Source organism: Paramormyrops kingsleyae, chromosome 4 (genome assembly GCF_048594095.1).
Source record: "Paramormyrops kingsleyae isolate MSU_618 chromosome 4, PKINGS_0.4, whole genome shotgun sequence".
Taxonomy (NCBI): Eukaryota; Metazoa; Chordata; class Actinopteri; order Osteoglossiformes; family Mormyridae; genus Paramormyrops; species Paramormyrops kingsleyae.
The window spans coordinates 14,423,873-14,438,412 of NC_132800.1; the positions used below are offsets into that span (position 1 = coordinate 14,423,873).

The 14,540-nt window shown below is 42.3% G+C and overlaps 2 protein-coding genes across 2 annotated transcripts in view; both read left to right on the top strand.

Moving 5' to 3' along the window:
• Positions 1 to 14,540, top strand: part of LOC140588991 (NLR family CARD domain-containing protein 3-like) — a 165,043-nt gene that overhangs the window by 121,259 nt on the left and 29,244 nt on the right. The gene's annotated exons all lie outside the window — the stretch shown is intronic.
• Positions 1 to 14,540, top strand: part of LOC140588753 (protein NLRC3-like) — a 139,809-nt gene that overhangs the window by 120,236 nt on the left and 5,033 nt on the right. Inside the window, exons 10-13 of the mRNA XM_072710729.1 lie at positions 2,200 to 2,373; positions 2,513 to 2,686; positions 2,826 to 2,999; positions 3,109 to 3,155. Coding sequence (XP_072566830.1) covers positions 2,200 to 2,373; positions 2,513 to 2,686; positions 2,826 to 2,999; positions 3,109 to 3,155 — 569 coding nt within the window. The remainder of the gene's footprint in view (positions 1 to 2,199; positions 2,374 to 2,512; positions 2,687 to 2,825; positions 3,000 to 3,108; positions 3,156 to 14,540) is intronic.

Sequence of the window (14,540 nt, forward strand, 5' to 3'; positions counted from 1 at the left end):
TCTGAGCTGTGTAGGTACAAAGTTTTGTTGATCTTTGATGGTCTGGATGAATGTCACCTTCCTCTAGATTTTCAGAAGAATGAGAGCTGGTTTGATGTAACAAAGAAAACATCACTGGATGTGCTGTTGACTAACCTCATCAAGGGGAATCTGCTTCCATCCGCTCTCCTCTGGATAACCTCCCGGCCAGCAGCAGCCAATCAGATACCTCCTGAGTGTGTCCACCAGGTGACAGAGATACGAGGGTTCAGTGATGCCCAGAAGGAGGAGTATTTCAGGAAGAGATTTAGTGATCAGAGTTTGGCCAGCAGGATTATCACACATGTGAAATCATCAAGGAGCCTCTTCATCATGTGCCACATACCTGTGTTCTGCTGGATTTCAGCCAGTGTCCTTGAAAGGCTTTTTAGTGAGACTGACAAGGGAGAAATTCCAAGGACTCTGACTGAAATGTACACACACTTTCTGATCTTTCAGGCGAGTTTAAAAAAGGACAAGTATATGAAAAACTATGAAGCCAAGCTTAAGGAATACAGCAAGGAATTCCTTTTGAAACTTGGTAAACTGGCTTTTGACAACCTTGAGAAAGGCAATCTCATATTTTATGAGCTAGATCTGATTGGGAATAACATTGATGTCACTGAAGCTTCAGTTTACTCTGGAGTGTGCACAGAAGTCTTTAAGGAGGAATATGGACTGTATCAGGAGAAGGTGTACTGCTTTGTGCATCTGAGCATCCAGGAGTATCTCGCTGCTTTTTATGTGTTTCTGTCAAACTCATCAGCTGACCTGCTGAAGACTGCAGTGAATCAGGCATTAAAGAGCAAGAATGGACACTTGGACCTCTACCTCCGCTTCCTCCTTGGTCTCTCAACAGACTCCAGTAAAACTCTGTTACAAAAACTACTGGGAGAGACAAGACCCAGCTCACATAACATTAAGGAAACGGCCCAGTACATCAAGGAGAAAATACAAGAGAATTTATCTGCAGAAAGGACCATCAACCTGTTCCACTGTCTGAATGAACTGGGTGACAATTCTCTAATAGAGGAAGTACAAAGATACCTGAGTTCAGGAAGTCTTTCAGCAGCAGACCTCTCACCTGCACAGTGGTCAGCTCTGGCCTTTGTGTTACTGATGTCAGATAAGGAGCTGGATGTGTTTGATCTGAAGAAATACATCAGATCAGATGAGGGTCTTCAGAGGCTGCTGCCTGTGATCAAGAAATCTAGGACAGCTCTGTAAGTTAGTATGTAATGATCTTACATACGTCTGTTGCTAAAAAAGTACAGATGTTATTCATGATACTGCTTTTATATCTTAGAACAATTAGAGTGTATTTATATGGACGCCCAGAAAATTTTTTTCATTCTGGATACTGCAGGATATGTATATTTTTTAACATTCTTAGTGTGGCGTGTGGTTCAGTGGGTTTGGACTCTGTGTCTGTGGTCAGAAGGTCACCGGTTTAAATATCTGGCTGGCAGAGTGATGCTAGTTTTGGACCCTTGAGCAAGGCCCTTAACCCCCAGCTTCAGGGGGCTGGATGCTGGCCAACCCTGAGCTCTGACCTGTATGTGTGTGTCAGAGAGAGCAAGATCAGAGAGGCAACAGCAGTATTTTACCAGGGGGACGAATAAAGTTTCACTATGTCATCCCTATCTGACAGGATTGGTAATTGTGTGATTAGTGTTTTGGAAATTTTACAGGTTCTCAGATACAGCAAACAGAAAATAAGGATTTCAGTCATGATGTCAGCAATTCATAAGTCATATAAAAAATACTAATTAAAAAAACTTAAGCTCTTCTTGACATTCAAACCCCCATAAACATGTACACTTACACACATCCGAGGCAGGAACTGAACCCAAAACCCTAGAACCCCTGGGTCGGCTGTAGTGCTGATCACTGAGCCCCAGCGCTGCTCAGAGCTTTATAAAAATACTTATGCATATATTACAGAGTCTCAGGGTAACTCACCCTGTAAGGTCATTAAACAGCAGGTTCGTCTCGGCTGGGGAATGTCAAGTAAAAACTATTTGTGTTTCTGACTAGGACAAGGAAACAACAAAATAACTGATATTTCAGCTATATGCTGCATGTCTTATTGTACTTAAAACTGTTTCTTTTGATTTTTTAATTTGATATACCTGTGTGTGTCGTGTATGTATTTATATCTTAACACATTTCCTTTTCCAGGCTGGACAGCTGTAGACTCACAGAGACATGCTGTGAAGTGTTGGCTTCAGCTCTCAGATCAAACTCCTCTCAGCTGAAAGAGCTGAACCTGAGTGACAATGACCTGCAGGATTCAGGGGCGAAGCTGCTCTCTGCTGGACTGGGGGATTCACACTGTACACTGGAGATACTGAGGTCAATATTACTGGGTATTACACACTGTAATGTGTGATTACTGAAATCTTTATTGGAGTCATCATCTTTAATTAAAAGTAATACTCATAGTGGTGAGGTGATCTTATTTATTTGAGCAATTTTGTCTGTCTCTCTGCAGGGTGTCAGGCTGTAGAGTCACAGAAGAAGGCTGTTCTTCCCTGGCTTCAGCTCTGAAGTCAAACCCCTCACACATGAGAGAGCTGGACCTGAGTGACAATGACCTGCAGGATTCAGGGGTGAAGCTACTCTCTGTTGGACTGGGGGATTCACACTGTACACTGGAGATACTGAGGTCAATATTACTGGGTATTCCACACTGTAATGTGTAATTACTGAAATCTTTATTGAAGTCGTCACATTTAGTTAAAAGTAATACTCATAGTGTTGAGGTGTTTATATTTATTGGAGAGATATTGTCTGTCTCTCTGCAGGTTGCCATTCTGTAGAGTCACAGAAGAAGGCTGTTCTTCCCTGGCTTCAGCTCTGAAGTCAAACCCCTCACACCTGAGAGAGCTGGACCTGAGCTACAATCACCCAGGAGACTCAGGAGTGAAGCTGCTCTCTGCTCTACTGGAGGATCCCAGCTGTAAACTGGAGAAACTGAAGTGAGTACAGAATGTGTGTCTGTCCTGCTATAGACTCATGTATGTGGAGAAAATACAACAATTAAATAAATGGATACAGCAGTACTATGTCATTCTGCTTCTGCTATAGTGTGGACCACAGTGGAGAGTGCAGGACCAGACCAGGGATCCAGAAATGTAAGTTTGTTTGCATGTTTTTATGCTTAATACCATTTATACTACTTTATGACAGCATTCACATAATTATTGTGATGTGTGCTTTTTTTTTTTTTCTTCTTTTCTTTTTTGGGTTTAAAAATGACTATTTTCTTAAATAACAATGGGAGTCTGGGGACTTCTGTAGTAGTACTGTTTTGAGATTTGTTAGGATTGTCCTAAGACAGCACCCGTAATCTCCCCAAACTGGCTGTGACACTGAATGTCTCCTCAGTCTGCGCCAGTGATGGGAATTTCGGCTCTTTTTAGTGAGTCAGCTCTTCTGGCTCCCAAACGGCTCTTCATTTTATTACTTCTGCCTCAGCCAGATTCAGCGCTGTTATGACGCATGATTGATATGTGTACTAAACCTCATGATTTTCTGAATACCATCATGTTTGGTATAAAAAGATGAAATGTAAAAACCTCACACTACTACACGTGTATTGAACATTATATAGCGGAAAATCTGTTTTTGTCTTTGATACCATTAACAGTCAAATAACATAAATAACGAATAACAATAAAGAAATTATAAAGAAATTACAATGAGCAAAACACCAGCATCCAACAGTTTTAGTATCTATCCACTTTAACAACTATCTATGACCTTTCTAACAGTTTAATATTTTAACATTTCCTTTGGGGCAGAAAGGCTAAGTGCCTCAGCTTAGACGGGCTGATCCGGCTTCTGGCAGTAGCAGCACGCTAGCCTGTCTTTTTCCTTCCATCTGAACTGTTGGATGCGCAGTTCCTAAGTGTCTGTGAAGGTTGTTTGTGGATCCTGATCGAAATGACAGCTTCATCTTGCAAACTGTGCATTGTGCCTTTGAGTTATCATAGCTATTAAAATGCATCCAAATGCCGCCTGGTTTCCAACATCTTGCCTATTATTCGCGCACCACACTCTCTCTTTTTTCCCTCCCTCGTGCTCTGTACCTGTACACCGTCAGCACGCGCACCCCCCCCCCCCCATCTGACTCATCACGTGATTGGTCGCGCGGCTCACACGCCATTAACACAAACTTCAGTCACAGTCAGAGCAGCGTGGAGCGCTGAGCTGCAGAGATGTTTTGTTTTATAAAAATGTCTCTTGGTCAGGATCCGGATCTTTTGACCGGGTCGTTCGCGACAGACACCTCACTAGTCGGCGCTGAACGCTGCTGGAGGGTGGTATGTGTCCGAAGTGGTTTGAAGGAAGTTCTTATTTTGAAGTAAAGACAAATTAACTTCTAGTGGTACTCTTTGTGGTACGATTTCAGGTTTAACACGTTTGATTAATGCTGTTTGTAATTTTATTTACCTGTAATTAAGGCTATTAATCTAGCACGCGCAACATTTCGCCCCGTCTTCCCGCCGGCGTTGCGCGGGCGTCCGACATTTCCTGAGGTATTTCACATACTTGAATTCCTGCTTCGTTTTTATATTTTATGTATTGTACAGAATAATAGAGGCTAAAGTGCAGTTCGGTCCCCAGCGAGTCTCTCAGCGCGGCGTGTCTCACAGCGCAGGGGGCAGCCGGAGCGCCGCAGACTCGGGCGGCTACATGAGTATATTGGGAATAAAATGTGTGTATTGGAGCGAGTTCTGTGTTAGTGAGTGTGTGAGGTGTGACAGTGATAATGATGGAGATGCTGGGCTTCGTGATGGGATTAATCGCTCTTCCTCTTTTTTTAAATTTAAAATGTTTTTTTTTTTTTTATTGCCCGCACACCGGAGGGCCCCCAGCCCCCCCAGCGACCCGGCACACCTCCCCCCCAACACTGCAGGATGATCCATACAAAGAGCCCCCCCCCACCCGGGAGCGGACCCGCGGCGACCGGGGAGCGGCAGACCCCCCGCCCAGCCCAAACCGAACCCCCCAATCCGCCTAGCAGGGCCCAGAGTGTCCCAAGATTCCCCGGACTGCCCGCCAGGGCCCCACCACGGCGCAGCAGAGCCAAGCACCACCTGGCCCGCGGCCCAAGAGAGGAGGCCGCCCACACCGGCCAGGGCCCCCCATGATGGGTCTTCCACCCAGTGGGCCACCCCACCCGCGCAGAGCCAGAGACAGAGAGTTAGGGGGGGGCCCTCAGCCCCCATCCCCTCCCCGACCCATATTGGTGTGAAGTGTGCATATATATGTGTGAGAGGGTTGTGTGTTTATGTCTACAATGCATTAAAATTAGTGGGTGCAGTTCGGGTATGAGGGCCCCACCACTGGCAGATGGCAGAGTCCCCCATCCCCCTCCCCGCACCCCCAAGGCCCTAATGTAATATGGACTGTGTATATGACTAAAGTGCAAAAAGTGGGCGAGCAGGCCACTAGTGTTGTGTGAAATGTGGTGTTGGGCCCAGGGGAGCAATAAGGGCGTGCCAGGAGTGGGCCCCCCCCGACTGGCCCCCATTAGTCCCCATCCCCGACCCCGCACAGCCGGCAGGGACGGCCAACCGAGGTGTTCAGGGGCGCCATAGGCAGCCCGGCAGCTGGGAACCCCCCCCCAGGCGCAGACCGGGAGAGACCCACCCCACCACGCCCGATGAGACCCCAGCTAGCAGCCAAGGACGGGACAACTCCACTCCAGACCCCCCGGCAAACGGGGAGCCGGTCCAGCCAGGCGGGGTGACCCCAGCCCCCCCCCCAGGCGAGGCAGAGGCTCCCCCCACCGCCCCCCCCGAACCACCCCACAGCGAACGAGGGCCCCGCGCCGGAATCGCCAACGGCAGACAACGAACCGCCCCCACCAGGCAACGGGCCCGGGCAGACCAGGCCCCCCAGCATGCGGGCGACCACCCGCCCGGGAGCCGGAGCAGCGGCCCCAGCAGATAGAACCCACGCACCCCAGCGCAGCGGCCCAGGCGGAACGCAGAGGCCCCACCCCCCGAACCCCCCCCCACAGCGCGCCACCCACCCCGGGGGGGCAGAACCCCCCCATCCCCAACAGGCCAGGCCAGCGGCCACCCAGAGACACTGACCACGCGCCCTCAGCCAAGAGAAACACCAGAGGACTCCAACAACCCAGCCCCCCCGCCCCCAACCCGGGACGGCGACGGCAAGGCCCCACCACCCCTGACGACATTACATTAAAAAATTTATTATTGGAGTCCAACTATCTTCAAAATCGATCAAATGATTTTTCTTACAGGCAGACATTCTCTCCGTGGAAACATAATCCAAGAGTAGATTTTTGAACAGATTTATGTTTAAATTCTCTTTTGACTTCCAGTTCAGAAAGATTGTTTTCTTGGCAATGGTTAGTACTGTGAGAAGCATGCAAGATTTATTCATGTCCATATTAGTGTCAGTGAGGTCCCCAAGCAGGCAGAGTGAGGGGGAGGGTGGGATGGGATGCCCTATAGGTGTGTCGATAAGTCTTCACAAATCCTTTGCCAGAATTCGTTGACCGGTGTGCAGTACCAGAAAGCATGCAGGTAATTATCTGGTGCATCCTTCTTACAAGTTAGGCATATGTCAGTATCTCTGATACCCATCTGGAACATCCTCTGCCCTGTGTAGTGTGTTCTGTGTAAAATTTTGTACTGTAATAGCTGCAGGTTGGAGTTCTGATTCATTCGAAAGGTATTCAAGCAAATTTGCCTCCAGAAGTTAGTGTCTGGATTGATGAGTAAATCCCTTTCCCATTTGTGGGTAGGGAGTGAGAGCGTTGTATCAGATTCTGCTAGATGCCCGTAAATCCTAGACAGTAGTTTTTTAGTTGGAGTTATTAAGAAGTTTGCTATTTTAGGTGAAAGCTCCAGATCTAATTGCTTACGGCACCATCTATTATGTATTATTGATTTAAGTTGAAGATATTCTAAGTATTTGTTTTTCTCAACGTTATAAGTTTCTGTAATTTTGTCAAATGATATCATGCAATTGTCTTGGATTATATGTTCGAGGCGCTTGATTCCTTTATTATGCCAAGCCAGGAAGTTTATCACTTTTTTATTTAACAGGATGTCAGGGTTGTTCCAGATGGGTGTCAGTTTGCATGGGACCAGTGAAGTTTGGTTCATTCTAAGAAATTCCCACCAGGCTGTCAGTGATGTGCTGATGTTGATGCTCTTAAAACAGCAATGTTTAAGTATATGACTGATAAATGGCAGGTCCTGGACTCGAATATCATTACAGAACGTTTGCTCAATATCCAGCCAGTTATGATCCAAGTTATTTTGCGTAGTCCATTTTAGGACATATATATATATATATATCTATTGGCAAGAAAGTAGTTGCAGAAATTGGGAAGCTCCAAACCCCCACAGTTTTTGGGTTTCTGTAAAGTTTTTAAACTTATTCGTGGTGGTTTGGATTTCCATAGATATTTTGAAATTAAGGAGTCCAGTGATTTAAACCAAGTCCGCGGAGGTTGACTCGGAACCATTGAGAACATGTAGTTAATTTTTGGTAGGATCATCATTTTGATTGTTGCTACTCTTCCCAGAAGTGATGTGGGTAGATTGTTCCACCGTGCAAGATCATCTTCTATCTTTTTAAGCAGCGGACTGTAATTTAATTGCGTCTGAACTGACAGCTTGGCAGAAATGTTAATACCCAGATATCTAATGTTCCCAGATTGAAGTGGGATAGTTGGATTGGACTGGAAGTCACAAGATATTGGAAGAGTAGTCGACTTGTTCCAATTAATAGAGTAATCTGATATGGAGGAGAACTTATCTATGAGTCTTATCGTCTCCGTGAGGGAACCCTGTGTATTTTGAAGAAAAAGTAATACATCATCTGCATAAAGACTAATTTTATGGGTTATATACTTGCTGTTTGAATACCTTTGATATTATTATTATTCCGAATTGCTGCTGCCAATGGTTCAATAAATATAGCAAATAGTGATGGAGAAAGTGGACAACCTTGCCTAGTGCCCCTTCTGAGAGTGAAGCTTGGGGAGATTTGATCATTTGTTTTTGCGCAGGCTTTAGGTGAACTGTATAAAATTTTAATCCAGGTTACGAAGTTCTCGCGAAATTCAAATTTTAGTAAGGTTGCCATTAGAAATTTCCAGTTGACCCTGTCAAAAGCCTTTTATGGCTTCCTTGTTTTGAAAATTGCAGTAGTCTATTACTCCAATTAGTCTCCTCATGTTGTTAGTGGACTGTCTGCCTTTAATGAAACCCGTTTGATCTGGATGTATTATATAAGGTGTCACTTTTTCAATTCTACTAGCCAGTGCCTTGCTGATGATTTTAAGGTCCGCATTTATAAGTGATATTGGTCGATAGCTAGAGGGGAGAGCAGGATCTTTGTCAGGTTTGAGGAGCAGGTTAATGTCTGCACAATTCATATTTGGAGGGATGCTGCCAGTTTCTTTAATTTCTATAACCATTCTATGGAATAGTGGTGCTAGCAGAGGCCAAAATGTTTTGTAGAATTCTGCTGGAAATCCATCTGGACCTGGGGCTTTCCCGTTAGGCATACATTGTAGTGCATCATGAAGTTCCACTATTGAGAGAGGTAACTCTAATGCCGTTATTTGTTCATTATTTAATTTTGGTAGGTCGATGTTGTTTAAGAACTCTTCTATTTCAGAATTGGTTGGATTAATATTAGGTGAGTATCATTTTTTTATAGAAGTCCCTAAATATCCTATTTATCAATCCTAGGCTATGAGTTGCCTTCCCATTGGGGTCTGTAACTGAAGAGATTGCTGCCTTCTCTTTATTCTGTTTTAGTTGGTTTGCTAAAAACTTACTTGATTTATTACTATGTTCAAAATTGTCCAAGCGTAATCTCTGTATGTAAAACTGAGTTTTTTTGTCTCTTAATTCTTGCAATTTCATTTTCCTTTTTGTCAGCTCATTGAGAAGGTGTTTTTCTTGGGAGGCAACATGTGCTGATTCCAAAGTTTTAATATTCTGTTCTAGTTCTGTTTCGAGTGCTTTTTCCTTCTTCTTTTTATGTACTGAATATGAAATTATTATTTCGTATTATATCGTATTACAGCCTTTGCTGTTTCCCAGAGAATGCACGCAGAGATACCTGGCAGGTAATTTGTTTCAATAAATGTTGTCCAATCTTTTTTAATAACTTCTAGAAACTCTGAGTCCGTTAGTAATGATGTATTCAGTCTCCACCATTTAAAAAGTGGTGCACTAACTTTTACAGTGACCGTCATAGTGACAGGTGCATGGTCACTGATTGTGATAGGGTGAATTTGTCTGTCACATATATCTTTCAGGACTGTATTGCTGGTAAGAAAAAAGTCTATCCGGGAGTAAGAATGATGGATTGGTGAGAAAAATGTGTATTCGCTGAGCGTGGTGTGAAAAGTACGCCAGACATTGCATAGGCCGAAATCATTCATATATTGTTTTACTGTTTCAGATGACTGGCAAGTATGGTAACTAGCTGCTGTACTACGTCTGTCAGATTCTGGATTAAGTACTAAGTTGAAGTCCCCTCCCAGTACAAGTTCTGTGTCTGAGTGCGATGTTATTGCAGCAAAAAGGTGGTGGAAGAAGGAGTCGTCATCACTATTTTGACCGTATATATTGGCAATACATATCTCTTTGTTATATGCTGAAATTTTAATAATAATGAATCTACCTTCTGGGTCTGCGATAGTGTCTTTACTAGGGGTGGCACGGTTCACAAAACCCACGGTTCGGTTTGTATCACGGTTTTAGGGTCACGGTTTTCGGTTCTGTACGGTTCTTGTTATTTTTTTCTTTTAATCTTTAACACTCCAGTAATGTACTTCAGCATATGATATATAGCTTAATTATCCACAATTTAGGATACAGTATTAAAAAAGTTATATCATGTAATCATGCATAAACTGAATTTGACTTGAATTAAAGCACATTATTAAAATTATTAAACATTATTAATCCCAGAACAGTAATAAAATAGAAGTCTTGCCTTAACATAAATGCTAAAAGAATAGATCGCTGTAATCGCTATTACAGTTGGGTATGGGCACGCGGTCTTATTTAGAAAACATACAAAAAGAGACGCATATAATGTTTAATCATTCGTTTTGTATTTGTCCGGTCCACGGGGTTAATTTAATTGGGGATAGTTAAAATGATAGATCACCTATCTTGATTAAGCCTGATTCTGTTCGTTTTATATATATATATATATATATATATATATATATATATATATATATATATATATATATATATATATATATATATATATATACTGTATACAGAGATGGGCATAAATACATAGAAATATATTTAAAATAAAAATACAAAATACTGAGTGGAAAATTGTATTTAAATACAAATACAAAATACTGTGTAAAAAAATGTATTTAAATACAAATACAGTATTTTGTATTTTTAAAGTACACAAAATACATGTGAAATTGGTCATCAAGTGCAGGCATCCCTATTAGGCTGCAGGGTTCCCGCCAGTGGCGGTTCTAGGATTTTTCTGTAACAGGGGCCATTAAGGGGCCACATGTTACATTCAGGGGCCAAGTACAGGGTACATTCAAGCACACAAAATAATTTATTCAGTACGGTGCAAATACATTTCGGCAGTCATTCCTTTTTCAAACGCTCTAATAAAAAAATATGAGCCAGTAAAGTTCTTAATGATTTTTTTCATTTATTTATACTGTGTCCTTTAGGACACAATGCATAAATCACACACACACACACACACACACACACTAAAGTACATCACAGCTATTAATTAATCAAATACAATACAATTTACAGTGTGGATATATTTATACCTCCCAGCTTAAACATCTCATACAGTACACTCTAATAAGGTAAAGTGCAGCAGAGCACAGCAAATTCAGAACAAACAAAAGAGGTATTTTAACATGTACGTATGTTACCATAATGTTTCCAAATACAATACAATTTACAGTGTGGGTATATTTACCTAAATGTTTCTTATTTCTCATCTTTTTCACATATTGTCAGAAAAACAGATTGCAATTTAAGCCCTTTTTTGATGAGATAAACAATTTCGTACATGCAAAGCAGCATTAACATACTGTAGGAGCAACAACTTGCACCTCCCAGCTTAAACGTCTCTCTCTCACTCAATTTCTTTCACTTGCTCATTCACACATACACACACCCATACACACATACACCTCAAAAAAGAAGAATTCTCCGGTCTTTGTCAGTCACGTGTCTGCACTGTCTGACACGCCCCCATTCGCCATTTTGAAGGTATTCGCGGACGCAAAGAATGGAGAAGAAAAAGCAGAACGAGAAAATTCCTTAAAGAGAAAAACTTACGAAGGACGCCAGGGATCAGTATTTGGCTAAATTGTCAACAATCAGCAATATAGATCCGTATGATCTCACATAAAAAAATGGAATTCCGACGCGACATTGTTGCCTCTAACTTCATCTCTGGATATAACAAACTACCTTGTTTATGGTATCAGCGCTTACACATATGAACAGTTCAAGAACTATAAATCTCTTGAAGCCCACGGACATTTCATCAATGGCTGGGTGTAGGATCTGTTCACATTTCGAACGCAGGACTGCGACAACACAATCGTCACTGCAAAGGTACGCTAACTTGTAATCAAGTTGCAAACAAATCTGTACAGCCTCGAACAAATTAGACTAAGGGGGGACATGGTCCAGGCATATTAGATTCTAACAGGTCTGGATGCAGCCAAATGGCTACTTCAATAAATTCCTTATGTTCAAGTTAAGTTATTAGTAATTATATGATGAAGTTAACTGTAATCATGTAGACAGCCTTACAAATGCATAATAAATAATAATACATGGAATAATTTAACACCTCCTCTACCTGCCGTCCATATCCTTTTTTCCAAGTGGGAATCCGAAAAAATCTTGTTGTGGTCCACCTTTCTGCCTTGTGATTTAGTATGACAGCCTTTCACACAGCACGAGTATCCCATCTTTCGAAGGATAAAGGCGGATGCAAACGCTTGCTCTTGAGTTATATACCTGCAAAATGGCGATTCGACCCAGAATACACTGCGACTTTAGCGAGTGTGACATCAACTGTCAAAGACCGCATCGGCCGCATTGGAGCTGAAACGCCTGACAAATTGAAATATCTCTAGTTTAATTAAAGTTTCACTGCATTTTTACGTGAATACAGATGTTGCGGGAAAAGGGGAAACTCCTTTTCCTCGATTTACTGAAGCCTATAATGTAAACGCATTTTGCAGCTGCACAGCTAGCAGTGAGTGTCTGGCTCACTCATTGGCTGTGCTGCGGCAACTGCACATCCAATGGCGCGGGCGCAAAGGGGGCACGGCCTTAGCCCATATTATTCTTTTACTGTCTATGATATTAGTCCCCGAAAAATGCCATTTGAGCAGGTTTAACGACTGAAGCGACAACTTGCCAGGTTACTATAGTGCGGCCGGCTACGCAATACTTGTTCCCTACTCAGGGAACTGAGGTTACGATAGTAACCGAGGAGGTCCCTTTCGATCGGCCACTTCGTATTGCGTAGTTAAAAGTTACGCAGTGGGGACGCCATGCAAAACGCCGCACTATAAGTAAGTGGTTGCCTTCTGCAGCTCAGGACCCCTCAACTCAGGATTTACACTCAGTTCTACAGTATAAATCACTACACCTGCTGTTAATGTTTACATAGGTCAAGTAGAAAAATTGTCCGTAGGTTGTTTTAAAAGTTAATTTGATGAAAATTTGATTAGACCAAAATAAAAAAGATTTATGCATTTTGTTTGTGATTTGTGTCGTACGACTATTGTGTATAGATCTGACATAATACTATTATGGTAAATGTGATGTCCTAATTATAAAATATAAAAATCGCAAATTTTTTCACAAATTTCTGGAAATTACCACCACAAAATCAGTCATTTTGATTGCAAAAATCACACAAAAAAATCGTGAAATCCTGGAGGGACTGGTTTGATAAAGTTAACTACAGAATCTTTGCTAGCGCTATCTTAGCAAAAACATGTTAACATTGCTTACAAGTTTATTGGTTTACTTCGACAGTGCTTCCAGTGCTCATTCCACAATTTAGTTAACAAACCTAAAATAAGTGAGAGCAGCAGCTAAATATCCTTTCATATTTTGACAAACAACACGAGGATTTGAAGAATTGTCTTCAAGTTGTAAGTAATGTTAGATGGATTCTTTCTCCCGCCTACTGTCATAACGTCAAAGAATGTTCTGGTATCGCTCAAGCCAAAGCCGCAAAGATAATATAAAGCCAAGACCTCTGCTTCTTCTCCCAAGTTGCATCGACACATTACTGCCGCCAATTGTTTGGGGGTGGAATTGCATCTGTAATCGTTGTGAAGAATTCTCCGGTTGCTCTTCTCGTCGACGATTGATGGAAGGGGGGCCAATCAGGGGCCAATCAGATTTCAGAAGGGGCCAGGGCCCCTATGGCCCCGCCTCTAGAACCGCCCCTGGTTCCCGCTGCCGCTCGTCACTCTCGTCATTGACGAAAACGGAACCCATGGTGACGAAGAAAAACGGCATCAAATCGTCACTCTGGCGAATTCAATTTTCAAATGACGAATTTTGAATTTTTGAAAAGTCGAATTTCATTTTTCCCCAATTTTCAACCGTAGCACCCGTAGCACCTAATCAAAACTGGCCCGGCGCCCCGGACACACGATCGTCGATCATCCATGTCAAATGAGCATGGGCCGTTCTAAAAGTAGCAAATGTTATCGATCAGTGTGGGGACATTCTAAAACACTTAATGTGAAAACGCTTAATGTGGTTTAATGTACCAAAATAGCGACCAATAATCACCAAATTTCGCACACACACATCTGGTCATAAAGACTTTCACCTAACAAAAAATCAAAACTGAAATACAAGGAATATGGACTTCCGTTAAGCGTTTTCCCCTCCATTGACGCCCATTATAAGGAAAAGGCTTAATGTAAAATAAAGTCCATATTCCTTGTATTTCGGTTTAGATTTTTTGTCAGGTGAAAGTGTTTATGACCAGATATATATGTGAGAAATTTGGTGATTTTTGGTGGCTGTCTTGGTACAAGTTACATTAAGCCTTTTCCTTATAATGGGCGTCAATGGAGGGGAAAACGCTTAACGTAAAATAAAGTCCATATTCCTTATATTTCGGTTTTGATTTTTTGTCAGGTGAAAGTCTTTATGAAGACCAGGTGTGTGTGTGTGCGAAATTTGGTGATTATTGGTCGCTATTTTGGTACATTAAACCACATTAAGCGTTTTAGAATGTCCCTCTCAAAGGTACTATGAAACACCGGGAAAGTATTAGCTTACCATATATATATATAGTAATTAGAACATTATTTCCGAAATGCGTACTATACATCATGTTTTCAGCACACAAATTTTTACACAGTATTCACGATTCTCCCAACCTTATCAAGTAGACTCGTGACTCGCCCATGCCATTAGTTGACCAATCACAGTGTGATTGTCAGAAGA